The sequence below is a fragment of the Emydura macquarii genome, unplaced genomic scaffold, assembly GCF_026122565.2.
Source record: "Emydura macquarii macquarii isolate MOO-44397 ecotype Brisbane River unplaced genomic scaffold, CSIRO-AGI_Emac_v2 contig_2205, whole genome shotgun sequence".
Taxonomy (NCBI): Eukaryota; Metazoa; Chordata; order Testudines; family Chelidae; genus Emydura; species Emydura macquarii.
Genome location: NW_027132342.1, coordinates 6,006,293 through 6,025,085, shown reverse-complemented (window position 1 = coordinate 6,025,085; position 18,793 = coordinate 6,006,293). Strand labels below are relative to the sequence as shown.

Here is an 18,793-nt window from a genome sequence, read left to right as displayed (position 1 = left end):
TTGTCTTTGAAGAAAACCATATAAGGAGGCTCAGATATAAGGGCCCTGAGTTTCAAGTCTCTCCTGGCCAAAGTTATGGCTACTAGAAAGGCTACCTTCAAGGACAGATAGAGAAGCGAGCATTGTCGTTAGAGGTTCAAACTGAGGACCCATCAGTCCTGACAGTACAAGGTTGAGATCCCACTGGGGAATCGGCTGACATGTTGAGGATATAACCTAGCTTGATCTTTAAGAAAATACCCCACCATGGGGTTGGCAACGACTGAACAGCCTGCAACCCAGGGATGAAAAACAGAGATTGCAGCCAGGTGGGCCTTAATTGACGGACACCAACAGCCCCTGCTTTTTGAGATGTAACAGATAGTCCAAGATGAGAGGTATTGATGACAATGCAGGCAGAGTACACTTCTGCATTGACCAGATGGAAAAATATTTTCCACTTAAGCTAGGTAAGTGGCCCTGCTGGAAGGTTTTCTGCTGCCAAGGAGGACCTCTCTGACTGGTTCTGAGCATTCTAATTCCAGAGGGTTCAGCCTTGAAATTTTCACACCGTGAGGTGTAGAGACTCTAGATTAGAGTGACTAGGGCAGCCTCAGTCCTGTGTGATCAAGTCTGGAACCAGCAGCAGACTGAAATCAGCTTCCACTCAAAGGAATGTGGTGTACCTGAGTTGTCGTGGCCATGCTGGGGCTACCAGAATTACAGAGGATCTTTCCTTCCTGATCTTCAGCAGGACCCTGTGAATGAGCAGGATTGGTAGAAATGCATAGAACAGATGACCTTTCCAAGGGATGAGGAATGCATCTGCGATCGATCCTGGGCTATGATTCTGGAAGGAGCAGAACTACAATGCACTGCCTGTTGCGTCTTGTCTTATACAAGTCTACGTGGGGAACTCCCCACCGTTAGAAGATGTCATTCGCCACATCCAGGCAAAGAGACCACTCGCGGTTGGAGAAAGACCTGCTGAGGTGGTCCACGAACTCGTTCTGCAAGCTGGGCATGTAGGATGCCTTGAGGTGAATCGAGTGGACTATGCAAAAGTCCCACAGTTCAAGTGCTTCCCGGCATAGGAGAGAGGAGCGTGCTCCACCCTGTCTGTTCATATAGAACATCACTGTTGTGTTGTCCATCATGACTGATACACATTTGCCTTCCAGGCAGGCTTGGAAGGACAAGCATGCCGCCCTCAGTTCTCTCACAGTGATGTGGAGCGAGAGCTCTGCCTGGGACAAGAGGCCTTGGATCCTGAGTCCTCTTAGATGAGCTCCACAGCCCATCGCTGAGGGGTCGGTGATCAGGCATACTGAGGGGTAACGACTGTGAATTGAGCCACTAGTGGAGGGTTTCTAACATGGGGGAGGGGAAAGCAAGACTACCCTGTCAATGTGGTCACGCAACAGATGATACACAGAGGCGAGCCAAGCCTGGAGTGGTCTGAGACGTAGCCTGGCATACTGAATAACCTATATTCATGCTGCTAAATGCCCCTGCAGTTTCAGGCAGCTTCAGGCCATGATGGTGGGGTACTGTTTCAACTCTTCTATGATGGAGCACATAGTCCAGAATCAAGATTCCGGAAGAAAAGCCTTGGCCTGGTTTGAATCTAGCACTGCTCCTATGAACTCTATCCTCTGAGTGGGAGTTAAGTTTGACTTCTGCACACTGACCTGGAGACCCAATTTGGTGAAGGTTGACCTTATCAATTGTACATCTGTTTCCACTTGTGCTTTGGTGCGACTTTTGATCAACCAGTCACGGAGGTATGGATAGACTTGCACCTTCCTCTTCCTAAGGAATGCGGCAATGGCCACCAAACACTCAAGGTACCGCAGAAAGGCTGAACGGAAGTACAGTGAACTGGTAGTGGGTTTAGTTGATTATGAACCGGAGAAATCTTCTGTGACTTGGAATGATCGACACATGAAAGTACGCGTCCTTCAAGTTGAGGGCGGTGTATCAATCCCCCAGATTCAAGGAGGGAATAATCGAGGCCAAAGAGACCATGTGGAACCTCAACTTCTTCATGAATCTGCTGAGGTTATGTAAGTCCAGAATGGATCTGAAACCACCTTTGGCTTTTGGGATTAGGAAATAGCAGAAGCAACTCACTCTTGACCCCTTAGCTCCCTATGAATCTCCTCTACCGCTGTAGGAGCGCCTGCACCTCTTGGATTACAAGTTGCTTGAGAGAATAGTTCCTGAAGAGGGACAGGGAGGGAGGAGAGGAACTGAATTGAAGAGAGTATCCCAGTTCTACCATGCATCGCACCCAACGATCCAATGTGATTTGGACCCATGCATGGTAGAAATGGGATAACCGATCCATATAGAATGGGGGTGAAGAATTTGAGTCCTGAAATTATAGGCCATCCTCAGGCACACCCTCAAAGTTCTGTTTGGGAACAGAAGATTGCCTCGCCAGTCCACAGCCTTGACTGGTAGAAGGCTGAGAGGATTTCCTTCTGTAAACATTCCCCTTTTATGATTATACTTCTGTCTGGGTTGGGATTGGTAGACTTGAGATAGAGGTTGAGGTTTGAAATGCCTTCTTTGGGGTGCTGAAGTGGGGAGGCCTAAGGACTTTAAAGTAGTCCGAGAGTCCTTAAGTATGTGCAGTTTTGAGTCTGTTTGGTCAGAGAACAGTGCCGGGCCTTCGAAGAGAAGATCCTGGATCATCTGCTAGATCTCAGGTTGTAAGCCCAATCATGAGCTCTGACACAGCACTACTGCTGATGACATGATGCGAGTTGCAGCATCCGCTATATCCAGTGCCATTTGAAGCCGGGCCCTTGCAACTGACTTATCTTCCTTTATCAGGGTTGTGAACTCTGCCCTGGAGTCTGATGGTACAGATTCCAAGAACTCTGACATAGACCCCCCTCAAGAGTTAAAATTGTATCTATTCAACTCCGCCAGTTGGTTCGCAATACAGAGTTGGAGCCCCAACTTTCTCCCGAAGAGGTCCAATTATTTTGCATCCTTTGCCTTTGGGCCTTGCTGACCTTGCCTCTCATGCTCATTAGCTGCTGCAACTACAAGCTGTCCTGGGGGCGGGATGAGTATACAGATATTCATGATCCTTTGAAGGTACAAAATATTTTCTCTCTACTCTTTTCGCAGTTAGAGGCAGGGACGCTGGGGTCTGCCATAGTGACTCTGTTGTGTCATGAATGGTCTTTATTAGTGGTAGTGCTACCCTGGATGGGCCCACAGGGGTTAGAAGGTCTACCATAGGGTCTGTGTTGTTGGAGCACTCCTCAATCTGGACCCCTAAATTCTGCACCATACTCCTCAAGAGCTCCTGATGGGCTCTGCTGTCATCTGCAAACAGTGATGCTGAGGACCCCGCAACTGCTTCGTCTGGAGACAGAGACAATGATGCTCTAACCGGGGCAGTTTCTTGACCTTCTGTCCCTAGAGGGTGCACTGTGCTGGTTCCTCAAACTCGGTGCCGGGCATGGCATTGTGCTCGGTGCTGGTTTTGGTACCAAGCGGAAGCACGTCCTCTTATTGAGGTGGGTGATATCTGCTCCTGGAGGCGAGCGATAGCGACAGCGACCGTCCCGGTTGCGACCCTTGAGCCTGATGGAATACCCAAGGGGTCCATAAAGGTCACTGAGCTGGCATTTGTCACTATGGCAGCCAAGGCATAGGGAAAGGCTAACCAGACTCAATCATCTGGTGCCACCTCTCTGACCAGTGCCAGCTTTTCTAGAGGAATAGGACTCTGCTGCAGAGTCAGAGCCCAATAACTCACTCTGCCGGGACCAGAGTAGTACAGTTCCCAGCAGTACCAGGGAGCAATGCCTGGGAGATGGTGACTGCATCATAGCTGGCTTTCTCCTGGATGGCACCGGGTGCTTCTTTGGCACCGGTGGTCTTGAGTCCGGAGCACGTTTGCACATGGGAGGGGACGGCGGTGCTGTACTCTCTATCATTTCCCTGGTCACTTCAAAGGTCTCTGGCATGGAGGGAAGCTGTAGGTCCTTCTCGCGGGTCTCCCTTGGTGAGGAGTCTAAAGGCACCAGACTCGATGGACCACTTCCAGAGGCCAGAGTCAACAGCATTGCAGCCAAGGGTGCAGCACTTCAGTGGCCCGACACAGGTTGCATTCTGCTCAAGCTTTTACACTCCATCGTTTTCAGCATCAGCGAGCACCCCGTTTGTCGTCTTCTGCTTCTTACATGGTACAGGGGAATGCAAGCGGTGCCATGTCCGTGAGGTCTCCCTCGGTGCTGGGGATCCATGATGGTCTCTATATGCAAGGGGTCTCTAGATGCAGAGTCCTTCCTCAATGCCATTTCTCTTACAGATGCCAGGGTGCTCTGCACTGAAGCCGACGTAATAGGTGTCAGTTTGGCCAGGCTCAGTGCTAACTGCAGCCAGGGAGCAATCTCCATTAGGATGAACTTCATTCTGTGGCTCCCCTCTTTTTTTGTCCTTGGGCAGAATCCCTGCTGTTCTTACAGCGATTCCTCTGATGGGTCTCCCCACAACGCTTAAGACAAGTGGTTTGGGGATCGCTCCTGGATATGGGCTTTTTGCAAGCCCCTCATGGTTTAAAGTCGGGGCAATGAGGCATGCCCCAGCTGCGGAGAAGGGAAGATGACCCCGATAAGCAGGGTTGTATTTAACTAGACTAACCATAACTACAAACTAACTCAAACTATTTGACTATTTACAGGTATCAGTTCAAAAAACCAGTAGGAAGATGCTTCCAAAGCAAGAGAAGATTGATGTTTCAGAGAGCATCATGGGCGGTAAGAAGGAACTGAAGAGATGGGAGGTCAGCAGGATCCTATATATGGCACCATGAAGCGAGACTCCAGGGGGCTCCAGAACCGACCATACAGATACCACTAAGGGAAAAACCTTCTGGTGACTGTGCACATGGCACGCACACACACTTTTGGAATCGACATGTGCAAGCACTTGAAGAACATCATCTGCCCGATAATCTAGCCACTGAGTCAAAATTATCTGAAAGGAAAGTAATGCAGATTTCCAAAGCAAGAAATAACTTCATTAATTTCAGGATACATCTGGTGTACAAATAAACATACATTGTAATTAAGCCATAAAAATTAAAGGAACACTCAACCCTCCAAAACATCTGTAAAAAACTATAATTCTTATTAAATATTATAAAAAGGTGAAAACACAAATGTTACTAATTATGGACAGCCAAAGGTCCATGTAGGCATAGAAAGGATTCTTCTTATCACTCACTCCAGTCATATAACCCTCTGACATCTGCCTCAACTCTGAATAGCCACACCAGCACACACAAGTATTACAGCTCAAATCAAGAGATTTTAAATGAAAAGGCTAAAAGTGCTTGCCATTTGTACATGTTCTGCTATTTGACTGCATTAAGACAGCTATGAATTCATGCCATTTTCTGTTGTACTGAATTTTCCATTGTCCCCTTTGAACACCAGATGGCAACATTAAATGCAATTCATATATACACTATAATTAAGTTTGATTTTTGTGAAAGAAAATCCTCTGTTTATGAGGTTAGCTACTGTATATGTGGGATCAAAACCTAGTTAAGCCATCTCTCCCATCACCTCAGACAGACCTCCCAAACTAAGCCATCTGGAGGATTTTCAAACATGAAAAGTTTATAAGGAGGTGTTTTGGGACTATAAGATAGGGGAAGCTCAGGGGATTTCTGTTTTTTTTCTAACACCATTTTCCCCTTTTGTCTGTCTTTCAAGTCACTGTTGGAGCAATTTCCTGAAGGGGAAGATGTAATGTGTGTTAAAGTGTGTTAACAAACAAACAAACAAACAAAAATGTGCATATTAACCCATATATAATTTAGTACATGGAAAGTGGTCTGTAATCAACAACTTCCTTTCTCTTAATGATGACCCCTCTTGCTTCTCATTCAGTTGGCCTCAGTGCTGCTTTTGACATGATGGATCAACCCAGTCCACTGAATCTACACAAGTGTCTTAGATTCTCTTCTGTCATAGTTCTGCTCCTACAGTACCTAACTGTTATTCCATTATCTAATGGTGCTTCCTCTACTGTACCAAGTTCTTCTTCTATGGAGCCCCTCAAAGCTCTGTTACTGGGTCACTTGTTCTTTCCCCACTTCCTTGACTGTCTTATTTCTACTTTTAATCTTAGTTACAATGTACCATTTTTGCATTGATTATAACTCAACTGTACAAAGTTTCAACACTTTTAATTGCTTCTTTTTGCCCATTTTCTTCCTGTCTTGACAAAGTAAACTTAGTCTCAATTTTTTTCAGCTCAACTTCTCAAAGACAAAATTGACTCACAGGCATCCTCTGCAACTGAGACCTCCTATTTGCCTCCAACATCATTCGTCTTAGTGCTATCCTTGATGCTAAACTCTCCTTGCTGTCCACAAATCTACCTATTTCCATGTCTGCGCACTACTTTATGATACTGCTTTAACTCTATGTCTGCTTAAATTCATGCTTTCATATCCTCATACCCGGAGTACCATATCTCCCTTCATTATGGCCTGATCAGACAGCTAGTTCAGCTGAATTAGGCCAAACTGCATAAGGAATTTGTATGGACCGCAGAACTAATTTATTATTTACCGTATATTTCAACTCTAATATTCAGTGATGAAATATCAGTGCATACTGTATCCTTTTCTCGATGCCCAATACACAAATAGACTGAATCTACAGAAACTCTCTTTATTACGAGAACAAGATCATGAATGACTTCTAGTTCTATTCTAAAATTTGAATTTTTAATGACCTGAGTATTTTACTGCATATATAAATTAGAAACTGCTTAGGATCTTAATGCACTGTGCTCGCGTCCTAGTTTGAAACTACCTTATGTTGGCCTTTTCAAAGTAGAGATTACTAATACAGATTTTCTGTGGCAATATGGACTGAAAGCATTAAGTGTTGTACATTAAGTTTTATACATTATACATATATCATTTATACATACGAAAGGTAACTCCAGTAGGAACGGGGATATCTACCTGTAAATAAACCTAGGGCTGGACAAATCCACTTGCCAACAGTCAGAAAGAAATATTCCTTGGAGACTGAGGAAGAATCTTACCAATGTTTCTGAGGAAATTATGATTTCATTTAAAAGAAAAAAAATTCTAGCCTCCTTATGGTTGTGAAGATAAACTTCCAAATGTAACCAATGCAGTGTTGTCTTCCTGAGTCAGCAGATATCCAGCATTACACCACTACGTTTCATGCTTTGTGCTGGGGAATTCTTTCAAGGCCAGAGGGAATCCTTCCAATCAAGCAACTCCATGGCAGCAGAGCTGCTCAGCATGGTCATTACTCCAGTCTCATGACTGGATTAGCCTTTGCCTGACTTGCACCTCCATTACAAGTAGTGAGATGGGCAGTAGATTTGTGTAGTGGCTGATCTGCTGTCATCCTCAAATCTTCAAAGAGCAGCAGCATACTTCGCATCCCAAAAGAAATGGGGCTTCATGATGTGTAAGTGCACATCTTTTGCACAGGCTCCTCCTATATCCTTTCCACTCTCTGAGCAACAGAGTGACACCAATATTGTTACAAGAGGATCTTTGACCGCTGCAAAGGAAGGGAAAGGATTTTCTAAGATAGGTAAGAACTGCCTCTATTCATCTCAGCAGGATGTTAACTCTAAGATCTCTGTGCTTGACTTAGTCCTATGCTCACAAATTCTGTATTACTGAAACTTCATCATTTACATGGCATCCAATATCCTATCTCCCCCCTGCCTAGCCCAAACCATGCAATGCACATACTTCAAACACTGATACCAAGTAGGATAAACATTCTAGATAGTGACCTGGATAATTTGCCAAGAGCTGAATTAAAGACTCTAGCCTTAACTCACTGTTTCTTCCATTGTGGGTCATTTCTTGAACCACAACAAAAATGCTTCATCCAAACATTTGTTTTGCATTTTGAGAATATGTACAGTATTTTGTATCGTTAGAATTCCTCCAGTGCAGCACCTCTTCAACACCCACTCCAAGAAAGCCTGTATCTTAAAACCACAATCTAGCTCTTAAACTTTTCACCACATTATATAAAATGCTGACTTCCTTCAAGTTTATATCATCTTGGATCAGGGTATGGTGCAGTAGTATTAAGTCAACATGAGAATTTCATACCCTTTGCGATCACTTTAATATTTAATGTAAACATGAATTTAAAACATTTTTATATTGGGGAGGAGGCGCATATAAAAATTGCTGAAAATAAGAACACAAATTATTAAACCCAAAACTACTTAAAGTACTTATGACATATAGATGAATAATTCTCAAAAAGAATATAAAAAATATGAGCCCATGCTTATGAGCCCATACTTATGACGGAACTATTTGTAAACCAGAGAAAACATACAGCAGTTAAAAATATATAACTGATTCATTAATTTCAAAATATAACGGGTCCACTGACATCTAGAGACGAGACTGTACTATTTAGGCACAGCCCATAACAAAGAATGGCATGGAGGTAAAATATATCCCTCAAGCTCCCAGATGTACAGAGGCTGCATGCTCACCATTACATTCTTTTATGTGGCCCATTCTACAAACAGCAGCAGCTGGCAAGCTCTGCTAGCCAGAGTATATGAGAGAGAAAAGCCATGGCTTTGTCTTCTCCAGGGCATCATGTGCCTCCAGAAGAATACAAAAGGAGTATCCCTACACTTTCAGCAGTACAGAGACTGGTATTCTACCTGGCCTTTCTGAAGGCCATGCCAGGGTGGAGGCGCAATGCAATCTTCCTCCCATTGTGCACCCATATATGGACTGGCAAAACTGGGCCCACGGTTACAAAAGAATAAGACTTTTTACTTTTGGTTTTGATTAATTAAAAATTCGAACAATTAGCATCAGGAATGCCATTTTAAAGTGTTTACAAAACAAGATTTATTAGCCAACTCACATTGGACTGCTCCTCTACCCATTAATTTCTAAGTAGTAAGTTTGTCCTCAAAGTCTCTTCTTTTAGATTTCTTTTGAGCAAACATATTCATCTAATATCTGAAGTCCTTGGAAGTTTCATCTTTGTAAGAAGGGCAGAATCAGGCTAGAAATGGTTCTGTAGACAAGAATCCATCCCCTCCCAAAAAAACATTGTTTATGACTCGTTTTCAACTGTGATTTTAAATTGAAAGCCACTAAAATCAACTGAACAACAATTTTTCAGGTTGATATTAAGTAATTCTAACAGTAGTATTTTATAATAAATCATTGTTTTGTATTTTGACAATGTATGGAAAACCTTTTTTAAGAATGTTATGACAATTAGACATTGACTTATTTGGTGGCTAAACAGATTTAAATTTGAAATATTAACCTAATTAATGATCCAAAACATTTCTAAGAACTTCACTGAGCTGCCATAATTTCTGTCAGCATATGTAGTACTGAATGACTAATAAAATACCTGAATTGAAACTATTCCAGTCTAGCAGTTTGTATGATCTTGTGTTACCCATAATTCCGACAAAGGCTGAGTTCAAAACAGCAAATTAGTAGATCAGTTATTGGAGCAGAATAGTGAAAAAAAAACACTACCAACAAGAATACAATTGACAACACCACTCCACAGGAACTGGAAAGACACAGACAGCAGAGTTAATAAGAGGTTGAAATAGAAAGGGAAGAAAGTAAGGAGCATGCTATAGCACTTAGCGTGATCCAGTGTACAGTATACAGCAAATTACCAGATTTTTTTTGTTCTGTTTTGTTTTCAAACAACCCCTTTAAATATTATTTCCTTTTCTATGGTTTCCTTTTTATTTACTTAGCAGTTTGTTTTCTTTGAGAGTATAACATTTTACAAAATTATTATTTGACTCAAAAACCACACCAGGTACTGTGGTTTCAGAATTGTTTTCCTTCTCTCTCTCTTTGGCACCATACTGAATTTGAGGGATCGTGCATCCTACATTCACTTGTCAGGAGCAATCAAAGTTCTTCAACAGATGCTGTTAGAGCCACTTGAGTGTGCAAACAAGCACCAGTAAATGCATATGCTGATTAAAATCTACCATCAGTTTTTGTCCTGCTTTCATACAGTCTGATACCAGATGTCAATCAGTGAAAATAAAATGTGCATAGTGCAAGAAGTTATTTCTGAAAATATCAGAATACACTCTCCTCCCATTCCTTCTAAAAATACTTTTTTCTCTGATGCAGCCGTACAAGTAGCATACACAACTTTTTATAAAGAGAATACTATAATGATACTTTATTTATTATACTGTAAAATAATCAAGGATTTACCATTTAAGGTAAGTGTATAAAGCCCCGAGCTAACTGCAAGTCAGGAGAGTTGAGGTCATAAAAAATTGAGTATATCTGTCCTCTAACGTGTTAAGGTACTTCTTTTCATCTTCTAGTTATTGCATACATAGGAATAAAACAAAGCCTCAGAAGATTATAGGCAGGGAAAAGAAAATGTGTGTATTCAGTCACTTCAAAAAATAGTTTTCTTACATTTATGTGACTCTCTGATTTTGTTTCACATTCACTGTTACATTTTAGAGAGTCTTAAACCAATAACTTGAAATTATCTAGACCCCCCTTGCAGAAATCAGAGATAGGGTGGGGAGACAATGAGAGGGAAAGGATTTTTTTTTTAAAACACCGATATTTGAAAAAAATGTATTTGCAAACATTTTAAAAGCTTATTACTCCTGGCTAGTGAATGCAAAATCACAGTAGATGCTATTTTTATTTAATCTGCTTCTGTTTCAGGGACACTGACCAACTCAATTTTTTTATTTTTGGACATATTTTCATTTGATTCAGTGAATATACCAAGATGAAATGTTAACAACCAATAATTGCTCAACTCTGATGCCACAATTAGAGCATGCAAAATGTAGAATTGTAGTTTCCAGAGGAAACTTATCTACAGAAAGTTGCTTTAAAAATTTTACTTGTTGCAAAATAAAAAGTTGTTTTTATTTATATCACTTAAAGTTAAAAAACACTGGATGAGTTGAACTGTGTAGCCAATCCTTAAAGATTTGAAAAACTGCTGGAAATTAAACAACGTTTAAAGTTAAACATGATGGATTTCATCTGCTTTCATGGTTTTCACATAAAAGGTTTCACTTCAGAATTGCATCAAAGTTAATATTAAACCATGGCCAAAAATTAACCCACAGCTTCAAAATTCAAAGGCATTAATTCTGGTTCTACATTATTAGGTTCATAGTCCCTTACTGCTTCATTACACCAAAAACATTAAGAAGAAATTGCTGAAGAGTTTCTCACTAAAAAACTTTTTTTCTGTATGGCTATTATTTTTCAAATTTTATTCTTATCTGGAAAACTACAATGTTGTTTTATTATTATTTTTTTTAATTTAAAAAAACCCAGAAAATCAATGTCACAAAATGAAACATGACTGTGGAAAGATTTATTTAGTAAACATACCAGGATTGTGGATGCGGTCCAGAAGCTTCACGGAGCGTGCACTGACAACACCACCAACATGGACAAGGAACCCAGGTGGAAAGGCCGTCAAAGTAAAAAAGGGAAACTCCTGTTAGGATTAAAAAATATATAAACTTCAGGTGACCATTTGAAAAACATTGGGGTCTACCAATCAACATGCAGTTATTTATTTTGCTCCTTGAAATACAGGCAAAGCATTAAAACTAGGCAAAACACTTCTTTTAAGCTTACTATGCACTAAAACACTTGTATGCCATCTAAGTATCCAATACAATGGGATATTAGCCAAAGTATTCTGAGCAGTAAAATTACTTTTCCCCCATAGACTTGCATTCAGATATGGACATTAATTAACAATCCAAATCTTCTCATAAAAATGTTGACTTTACAAAGCCTACATTAGCCTTTTTTTTCTTTAAAGGGTCACTAAAAGGGTGAAATAAAAATGTTATTTATTTTCTGAAGTGATGAGGCTTAATATTTAACTTACTTATGCCTCTGCATTTTCTAATGCTGGTTGCTACAACTGAGGGTTGTTTGGTATCCAAATTTTGAGTGGAACTAATTTTTGCTCCTGCAGGCATAAATAGTGCCTTATTATATAAAGCATATCTATAAATAAATGCCAACAAAGGCAGGACTGAGAGCACCAATGGCTCTGGATATAACAAAAAGTATTCATGTCTTTAGAATAAAAGTGATAAAGATTTTGAAGTACAATTATTAGAGCATTCTTTATTAGATTAAGGAATAGTCACTATTGCTAATCATTCTAAATTCTTTTTCTTAGACACATTTTTTACTATCTATAGCAAAAATGAAAAAGCAATACTCCCCCACGACATGACCATCTACTCAACAGTCATCTGTGAGAAAAAAGGCTAAGGGCTGAACACAAATTTTCACAATATATGTGCTGTAATAAATTCCTCACATTCAAATGTGATGGGCCCAAAATGGACAGATTTAATTTTATAATTATATAAATACATACATACTGAAATATAGCATACTTATGGGGGAAAGGAGATGGATTTCCATCTGCCAATTCTATACACAGAGAGGCAAGAAAATAAATGAAAGTCATGCAACAATGGTTATTTTATACAGTTCTTACGGCAGATTAAGTGTAAAAAATAATATTGTAATTTTATATAAGATTCTCTTTTTCACACATTTTAAGGTGATTGCCTAAATTAAGCATTCCACTCAGATTCCAGTCAACTGGCAAGGTGCAGCTTAAACAGAGACTGTCAAATCTCCTTAGACAATGAGCAGCATTAAAAAAAAATCCAAAAAACCCCTTTGTCTAACAGAAGCTAAACAGAAACTTGAAATCCCAGCACCCCAGAACTTTTATAGTCCTCATTTTATAAGGACAGAATCACAGGTTTCAGGGGCCATAAGTCTTTCCTTTGACTTCAGTGGCTTCCAATCAGTTTCTTAAAGATTAAGACAAACCCTGGTATCACCTTGTGTATTGTAGAAGACCACAAATATTGCATATCTGTTGTATGGAGGCAAGAGAAAGCAGAAAGATTACAAAGAGTGACTCTGCAACCATACATGGCTGCTTGTGGACAAGTCAGAGAACAATCAGAGTACAGATGGTGGGTTTGCAACCTGCAGGGATCCACTGGATTACAATAGTTTGTGGAGGGAGGAGCCAGACAGCCACTACTACAACTCAGTGCGTACAGGTGTGCTATGCCTCACTGCAAGGGGGAAGATTCCATGCATGCCATCAACATCTTTCTAGTGGCCTCACAAATCTCTTTCATTCTGGCTTTACATTCCCACATAATTCTGTATCAATCTACATAATATTATCTCTTCATAATATTATGTTTATAATTGACACAGACTTTTGCTCAGTTAAACTTTACCAGTATTAAATACTAATGATGCTGGATAACTAAAGTGGCAGTAGAGCTTTTCTACTGGGGAATAGACATCGCATTTTAAAACATTTCTACTGTACATGAGTTTTAAAGAGTTTTTTAATTAAATGTATCCCATACTATGTTTATGTTATATTAATACCATATATTATAAACACCAAAAGAGATTATGCTTACCCACCATTGAAGAACAAGCAGACCTTAATTATTATGCTTTTATCCATCCGGAAATGTACAAATTACTTCAGTCTTTTTATTCATTTTGATAAAGTTATTTATAAAAGGTAATTTTTAGTTTATTTACAGTGTTTCCTGACATTTCATATACAGGGATAATCAACAACAACATACTATTAAAATAAAACTATAAGTCTACTAGTCGCTCCTATATTTTTTTAAAATTCAGAAATATTTTTAGTCAATGTATGTTATTTATGCCCCCAGTTCATCAAGATACCTAAGCATGTGCTGAAACATCTGCTTAGGTGCTATAAGTTATGTATGTGCTTCGGTACCCTGCTAAACTGAGGTCTATATCCTGTCAGATGAATCCTAGACACCTAAACAAACCTAGGTAACCGCATCCAGGAACCCTCAGTATTCTCAAGCGCTCTTGTTCTGCTAAGACCTGTGTCTCATTCAACTCTTATACCACTGAGAAAGTTTCATCTCATTTGTGAGATAACTTGAGGTGCCTCCTGACTGTTTTACTGATACCACTCAAATACAACATACTGTACCAACCCCACTGTATGTATTAGTCTGTAGAGTACTGCAAAATTTTAAATATATATTTTCCACTGTACAACCCTGCCAAATATGGATCCTAGAGTAACCACTTTTTCTAATATTTCAATAGTTCTTTTTTCTATTATTTGTTACCTCTTATGGTATGTCTACACTAGGAACTAGGGGTGTGATTCCCCTGCTTTTGTACACGTACTCTTGCTAACTCAGTGAGAGCTAGCATAAGTACAAATAACAGTGTAGCTGTGATAGCAGTAAACCCACCTGAAACCAGAAAGCATGTATTTGGCACAGGACAGCAGAGATACTGGAGGAATAATAGCACAGGTTGAACGTAATAAATTCAACTGGACAGTTACTTTAAAACTGCCACTCCTGGTCAATTTGATGAACTTGCAATAAGCTCTTCATTCATACTTATGTATCATATACCATAGTTTCTCAACCTGTGGTATGTGTACCCCTGGGGGTACGCAAGACACAGGCAGGGGATACTCGAGGAAAAACAGAGTGAAGGGGAGGCGGGCGGCAGCTGCTGACTTCTGGGGAAGCTGGGCGGCAGCAGCCCGCTTCCCACCCGGTCCCATCTCCTAGCTGGGAGGCATGTGGCAGCCCCCAGTTTCTGGGGAAAGTTGGGGGAAGGTGGGTGGCAGTTCCCCCTTCCCCACTTACTGCCCAGTCATAGCTCCCAGCTGGGAGGTGGGCGGCAGCCGCCACAGTCCCGGTAAACTGGGTTGCAGCTGCCCACTTCTCACCCTGTCACAGCTGGAAGGCAGGCAACAGCTGCCAGCTTTTGGGGAACATGCGCAGCAGACCCCCGCTTCCCGCCCGGTCGCAGCTCCCACCAAGGAAGCAAGCGGCAGCCTGCAGCTTCCCACCTGGTCACAGCTCCCAGCTGGGAGCCAGGCAGCAGTCTCTTGCGTCTTGCAAGCTGGGCTTGCAGCTGGGTGGCAGCCACCTGTGCCCCGGCTCCGAGCTGAGGGACAACCTCCAGCGCCCTGGCTTGAAGACGGGCAGCAGTCGCCTGCCCACATCCCTGGGTCCCATCCAGCACAGAAGCTCCTCTACTCCAGCTCGGATTGGATGGCGGACACCCACCTCCTGAGTGGGCAGCCAGGTGGCAGCCGCCTGCAACTTCCTCAGGTGGCAGCTCCTCTCCCTGGCTCAAAGCCCAGTGCCCAGAAAACGTGTCAATTTCACAGCTGTAGCTGAGCTGTGAAATTGACAACTATGATTTCACCAGGTACTCTCTTTTCCTGTCTCTCTCTCTTTCTCACCCCTTCCTCCTCTCAAATCTATGGCAAAATATTTGGTGCGGTGCTTTATATTCCCCAGCATTTGCATGCCACTCAAAGCCTCCTACCTTTGGCCAACATCACATCTAGCCCAGGTACATACTTGAGTTGTGCACCCCTGGTGTAAAGGTGGTAACCCTACCCACACAAGATCTGACATCTGTCATATCACGGCCAGATGTACTCAGCCCTTCTTCCAACATATGGCTCACATTACTCTGTAAATACAAAAGCCTGTGGAAAATTGAGTGTTGGGATACTTATTAAAATTTTCAGAAGTTTGGGGGTACTTGCTACTTAAAAGGTTGAGAAACACTGTCATATACTACTTCTACAGTGTCTATAAAATGTAAGAGTGCATATGTACGTGTGCGCATTTCCAATAATTTATTTTAGCGTGTATACATAAAACAGAAAATACAAAATAATGGAAACACACTAGGATGACAGTTCTCTAACCGTGCTCCATGGAGACCATCTTATTAGGAAACGAAGCAGTGGTGATAGAGGGTTCAGAGAAGTGATCCACAGAATGTGAGAACCATGTCACTGGTCTAAGCTATAGTCACTGGGATTGCACAAGTGTAACAAAGCAGCACTTAGCTCTCTTTGTAAGAAACGTGGGCTTAATCCTGCACCATAAAGTCCTTTGGAGTTTGTCCATTGAGAAGAACGGCAAGAGAATCGAGTCCTATATACAAATAGACACAAATATTTGTACACAAATATGTACAAAGTATATGTATTTGTACATAAATATCTACACAAAGAGCTGTGTTACAGTTGCAATTACTGTGAATATACATCCTGACACTAAAAATATATTAATATAAAAATTAATATACATGTATATGGAGAGGATAACACAAGACAGCTATATATTTTCAGAGCAGAATTGCTATCAAGATTATCCGTGCATCAAAATCTTTGTTGTTTTGAAGTTAAGGTTAGTTGAGTAAAAAAAAAAACCCAACAATGCAATCTCTGAAAAACATGGAAATTTCCAGATTAGGGTTACCATACATCCAGATTTTCCCAGACATGACCTCTTTTTTGGTCCACCAAGCTCCGTCCAGGCGGAGTTTTGAAATAAGAGGAAATGTCTGGGATTTTTCATTGCAGAGCAGACGTTACAGTTCAGAAAGAGTCATCTCCATGCCCTGATTGGTCCCTCCTCTGCATCCGCAGCTGGTCCACCACGTAAGCGGAGCAGCCAAGCACCTCTCAGCCGGGGTGCCTGCCCAGCTGCGGGGCCCCAGAGCTTGGCTGGGAGGAGTCACAGAACCAGGCCGCAGCTCCCCGCCCTGAGAAGGAGGAGAGGACTGCAGGAAGGTGCTGACAGCCAGCTGCCCTGCCGCCATTACAGGGAGCACGATACTGCCCCCCACCTCGAGACTGATGCCACAGGTACCCCCTCGATGACCGCCAAATGCCCCCTCCCAGTACACACACGCACACACCCCTCCGGCACCCCCCAAATGCACCTTCCCAGCACATACACATATACACCCCCCCAGCATGCCCCAAATACCCCTCCAGCAACCCGCAAACTGTACCACTGACCCTCAGGTTCCCCTTCCTCTCGACAGTGTCATCTATTTGGGAACTTGAAATATGGTAACCTTAGTCCAGACAAGAGAACCTTCTTTAAAATACCTTAATACTGACACATGATATCAACTAAAATACACTAAGAGATTCTACATCTCCACGAGACTTTTCTGCATTTCCAACATGTAAACAAGCAGTGTACATGGCAAATTAACTGACATGTTTTTCTAAATGCAAAATGTTAATACCATCTTAAGCCACACTGACCAGTATTTACTGTTGAAGTGCACTAGTTAGGCACATAATCTTATACATACGTAGGACAATTTATGAACTCCTGAAATCCTTTCAGCTACAAATCTCCCTCTCTATCTGCCCTCTAGGTTTTTTGATGCTGCAGAAAGATGGGAAATGTGTAGCTAAAGGCACCTCAGTCACAAAGCTCTTAGTGGTAGAATACTATCACAGTTTTGATACTCAACTAATACTCCACATGCTCTGCTCTATCCTTAAAAACATCATTTTATATAACTCCTTTTTATAACACGATTATTCTTCACTGGGTATTATAAAGCTATGTGTTATCAAACAATATATATAATAAGACAAACTCTCACACAGAAACACTACAGGTGCCTGGCATTTTCTTGACCTTTTAAAAATCTTATTTTAAGATGCTTTTTTATGAAATGATAGCTCCACAGCCACAAAATATCTCATATGCTAGCACAAACAAGAGCACTCAGTGAAAAGCTTTTTAGAACTGTTAGTTTATTTTCAGACTGAAGCATTACAAGCAAAAGCTATGTACTTGTATTTAAATAGAAATGAAAATTTTAAGTGAAATGTACAATCATGCAAAATATTAGTTAAGCAGAAGTATGTTGGTTTGCTAAATGCTCTTGAAATTAAAAAATATATATCAAAACCCCACATCAACAAGACTGCAAAGAAATCTGGCAAAACCTTACAAAAAAACCCCAACACTATTTTAAAATGATCGTTCAAAATCAAAAAAGTTTCCAATGCAAGAAAAAAAGAACTCAAAGAAAAAGGTCACACCATGTTTTGAAACATACCCGCCTTCTACAGAACCTATGAGGCGATCCTCCCTTAGCAATGGACAACAAAAAATGAAAAGAGAATCATCCACTTACTCATATAAGTAGCTATTCATTATAAAAGTATGTTTCATACATATAATTAATTTCTGTTTTTGAATAGACATACATTTGACTTCATGTAAGTAATTCAGCTACATCAAAGCTCTTATTAAATGAAAACTGATCTCCATTCTCTCTCTCTCCAAAGACTCCCTGATAGTGACCTTGTCTACACTAGAACTTTAGCATAACTCATGTTGCTCATAGGTGTGCATAATCCACACTCCTGAGCGATGTAAATTATATCGACTTAGGCGCGGACATAGCAACCGCATCTCATGGAAGGTGGAGCAATTATGCCAATGAGAGAGCTCTCTCCCATCAGCTTAGAGTGTCTTCACCAGAAGCGCTACAGTGGTGCAGCTGTGCTGCTATAGTGCTTCCAGTCTAGATGTAGCCAGTGTTAAATTTTAAAATATGTTTTGAGAATTGCAATATAATACATAAATATATAAAGCTACAAGAAGTCATTCTGACAAAGTTAAATACACACACACCTGTTTATTTACCAAATATTTCTACAATTTTAATTGAATGCATAGTGTTGCTGAACACTGCAGAAGGTTCTTTTTAATCCAATATCCCTTATTAGGTGATTTAAATGGCCATGCCTTATAGTTTGGGATTTATTATAAAAGATTATAACTAAAAAATAGAACCCATTCATACAATAGAGTATAGGTTAAG

At 41.0% G+C, this 18,793-nt stretch overlaps 1 protein-coding gene across 24 annotated transcripts in view; it reads right to left on the bottom strand.

Annotated features, from left to right (window-relative positions):
* The window catches only part of C2CD5 (C2 calcium dependent domain containing 5), a 120,494-nt gene that overhangs the window by 67,621 nt on the left and 34,080 nt on the right, over window positions 1-18,793 (bottom strand). For 20 of the 24 annotated variants that reach the window (XR_010921940.1, XR_010921941.1, XR_010921942.1 and 17 more), the window contains one exon: window positions 11,429-11,537. Coding sequence is in view for 21 of the 24 variants with exons in the window: in XM_067559210.1 (XP_067415311.1) it covers window positions 11,429-11,537 (109 nt within the window). In the remaining 3 variants the exon portion in view is untranslated. Of the gene's footprint in view, window positions 1-9,425; window positions 9,492-11,428; window positions 11,538-18,022; window positions 18,056-18,793 lie in introns of all 24 variants that reach the window. The other 4 variants (XM_067559229.1, XM_067559232.1, XM_067559228.1 and 1 more) reach the window with 3 other exon arrangements.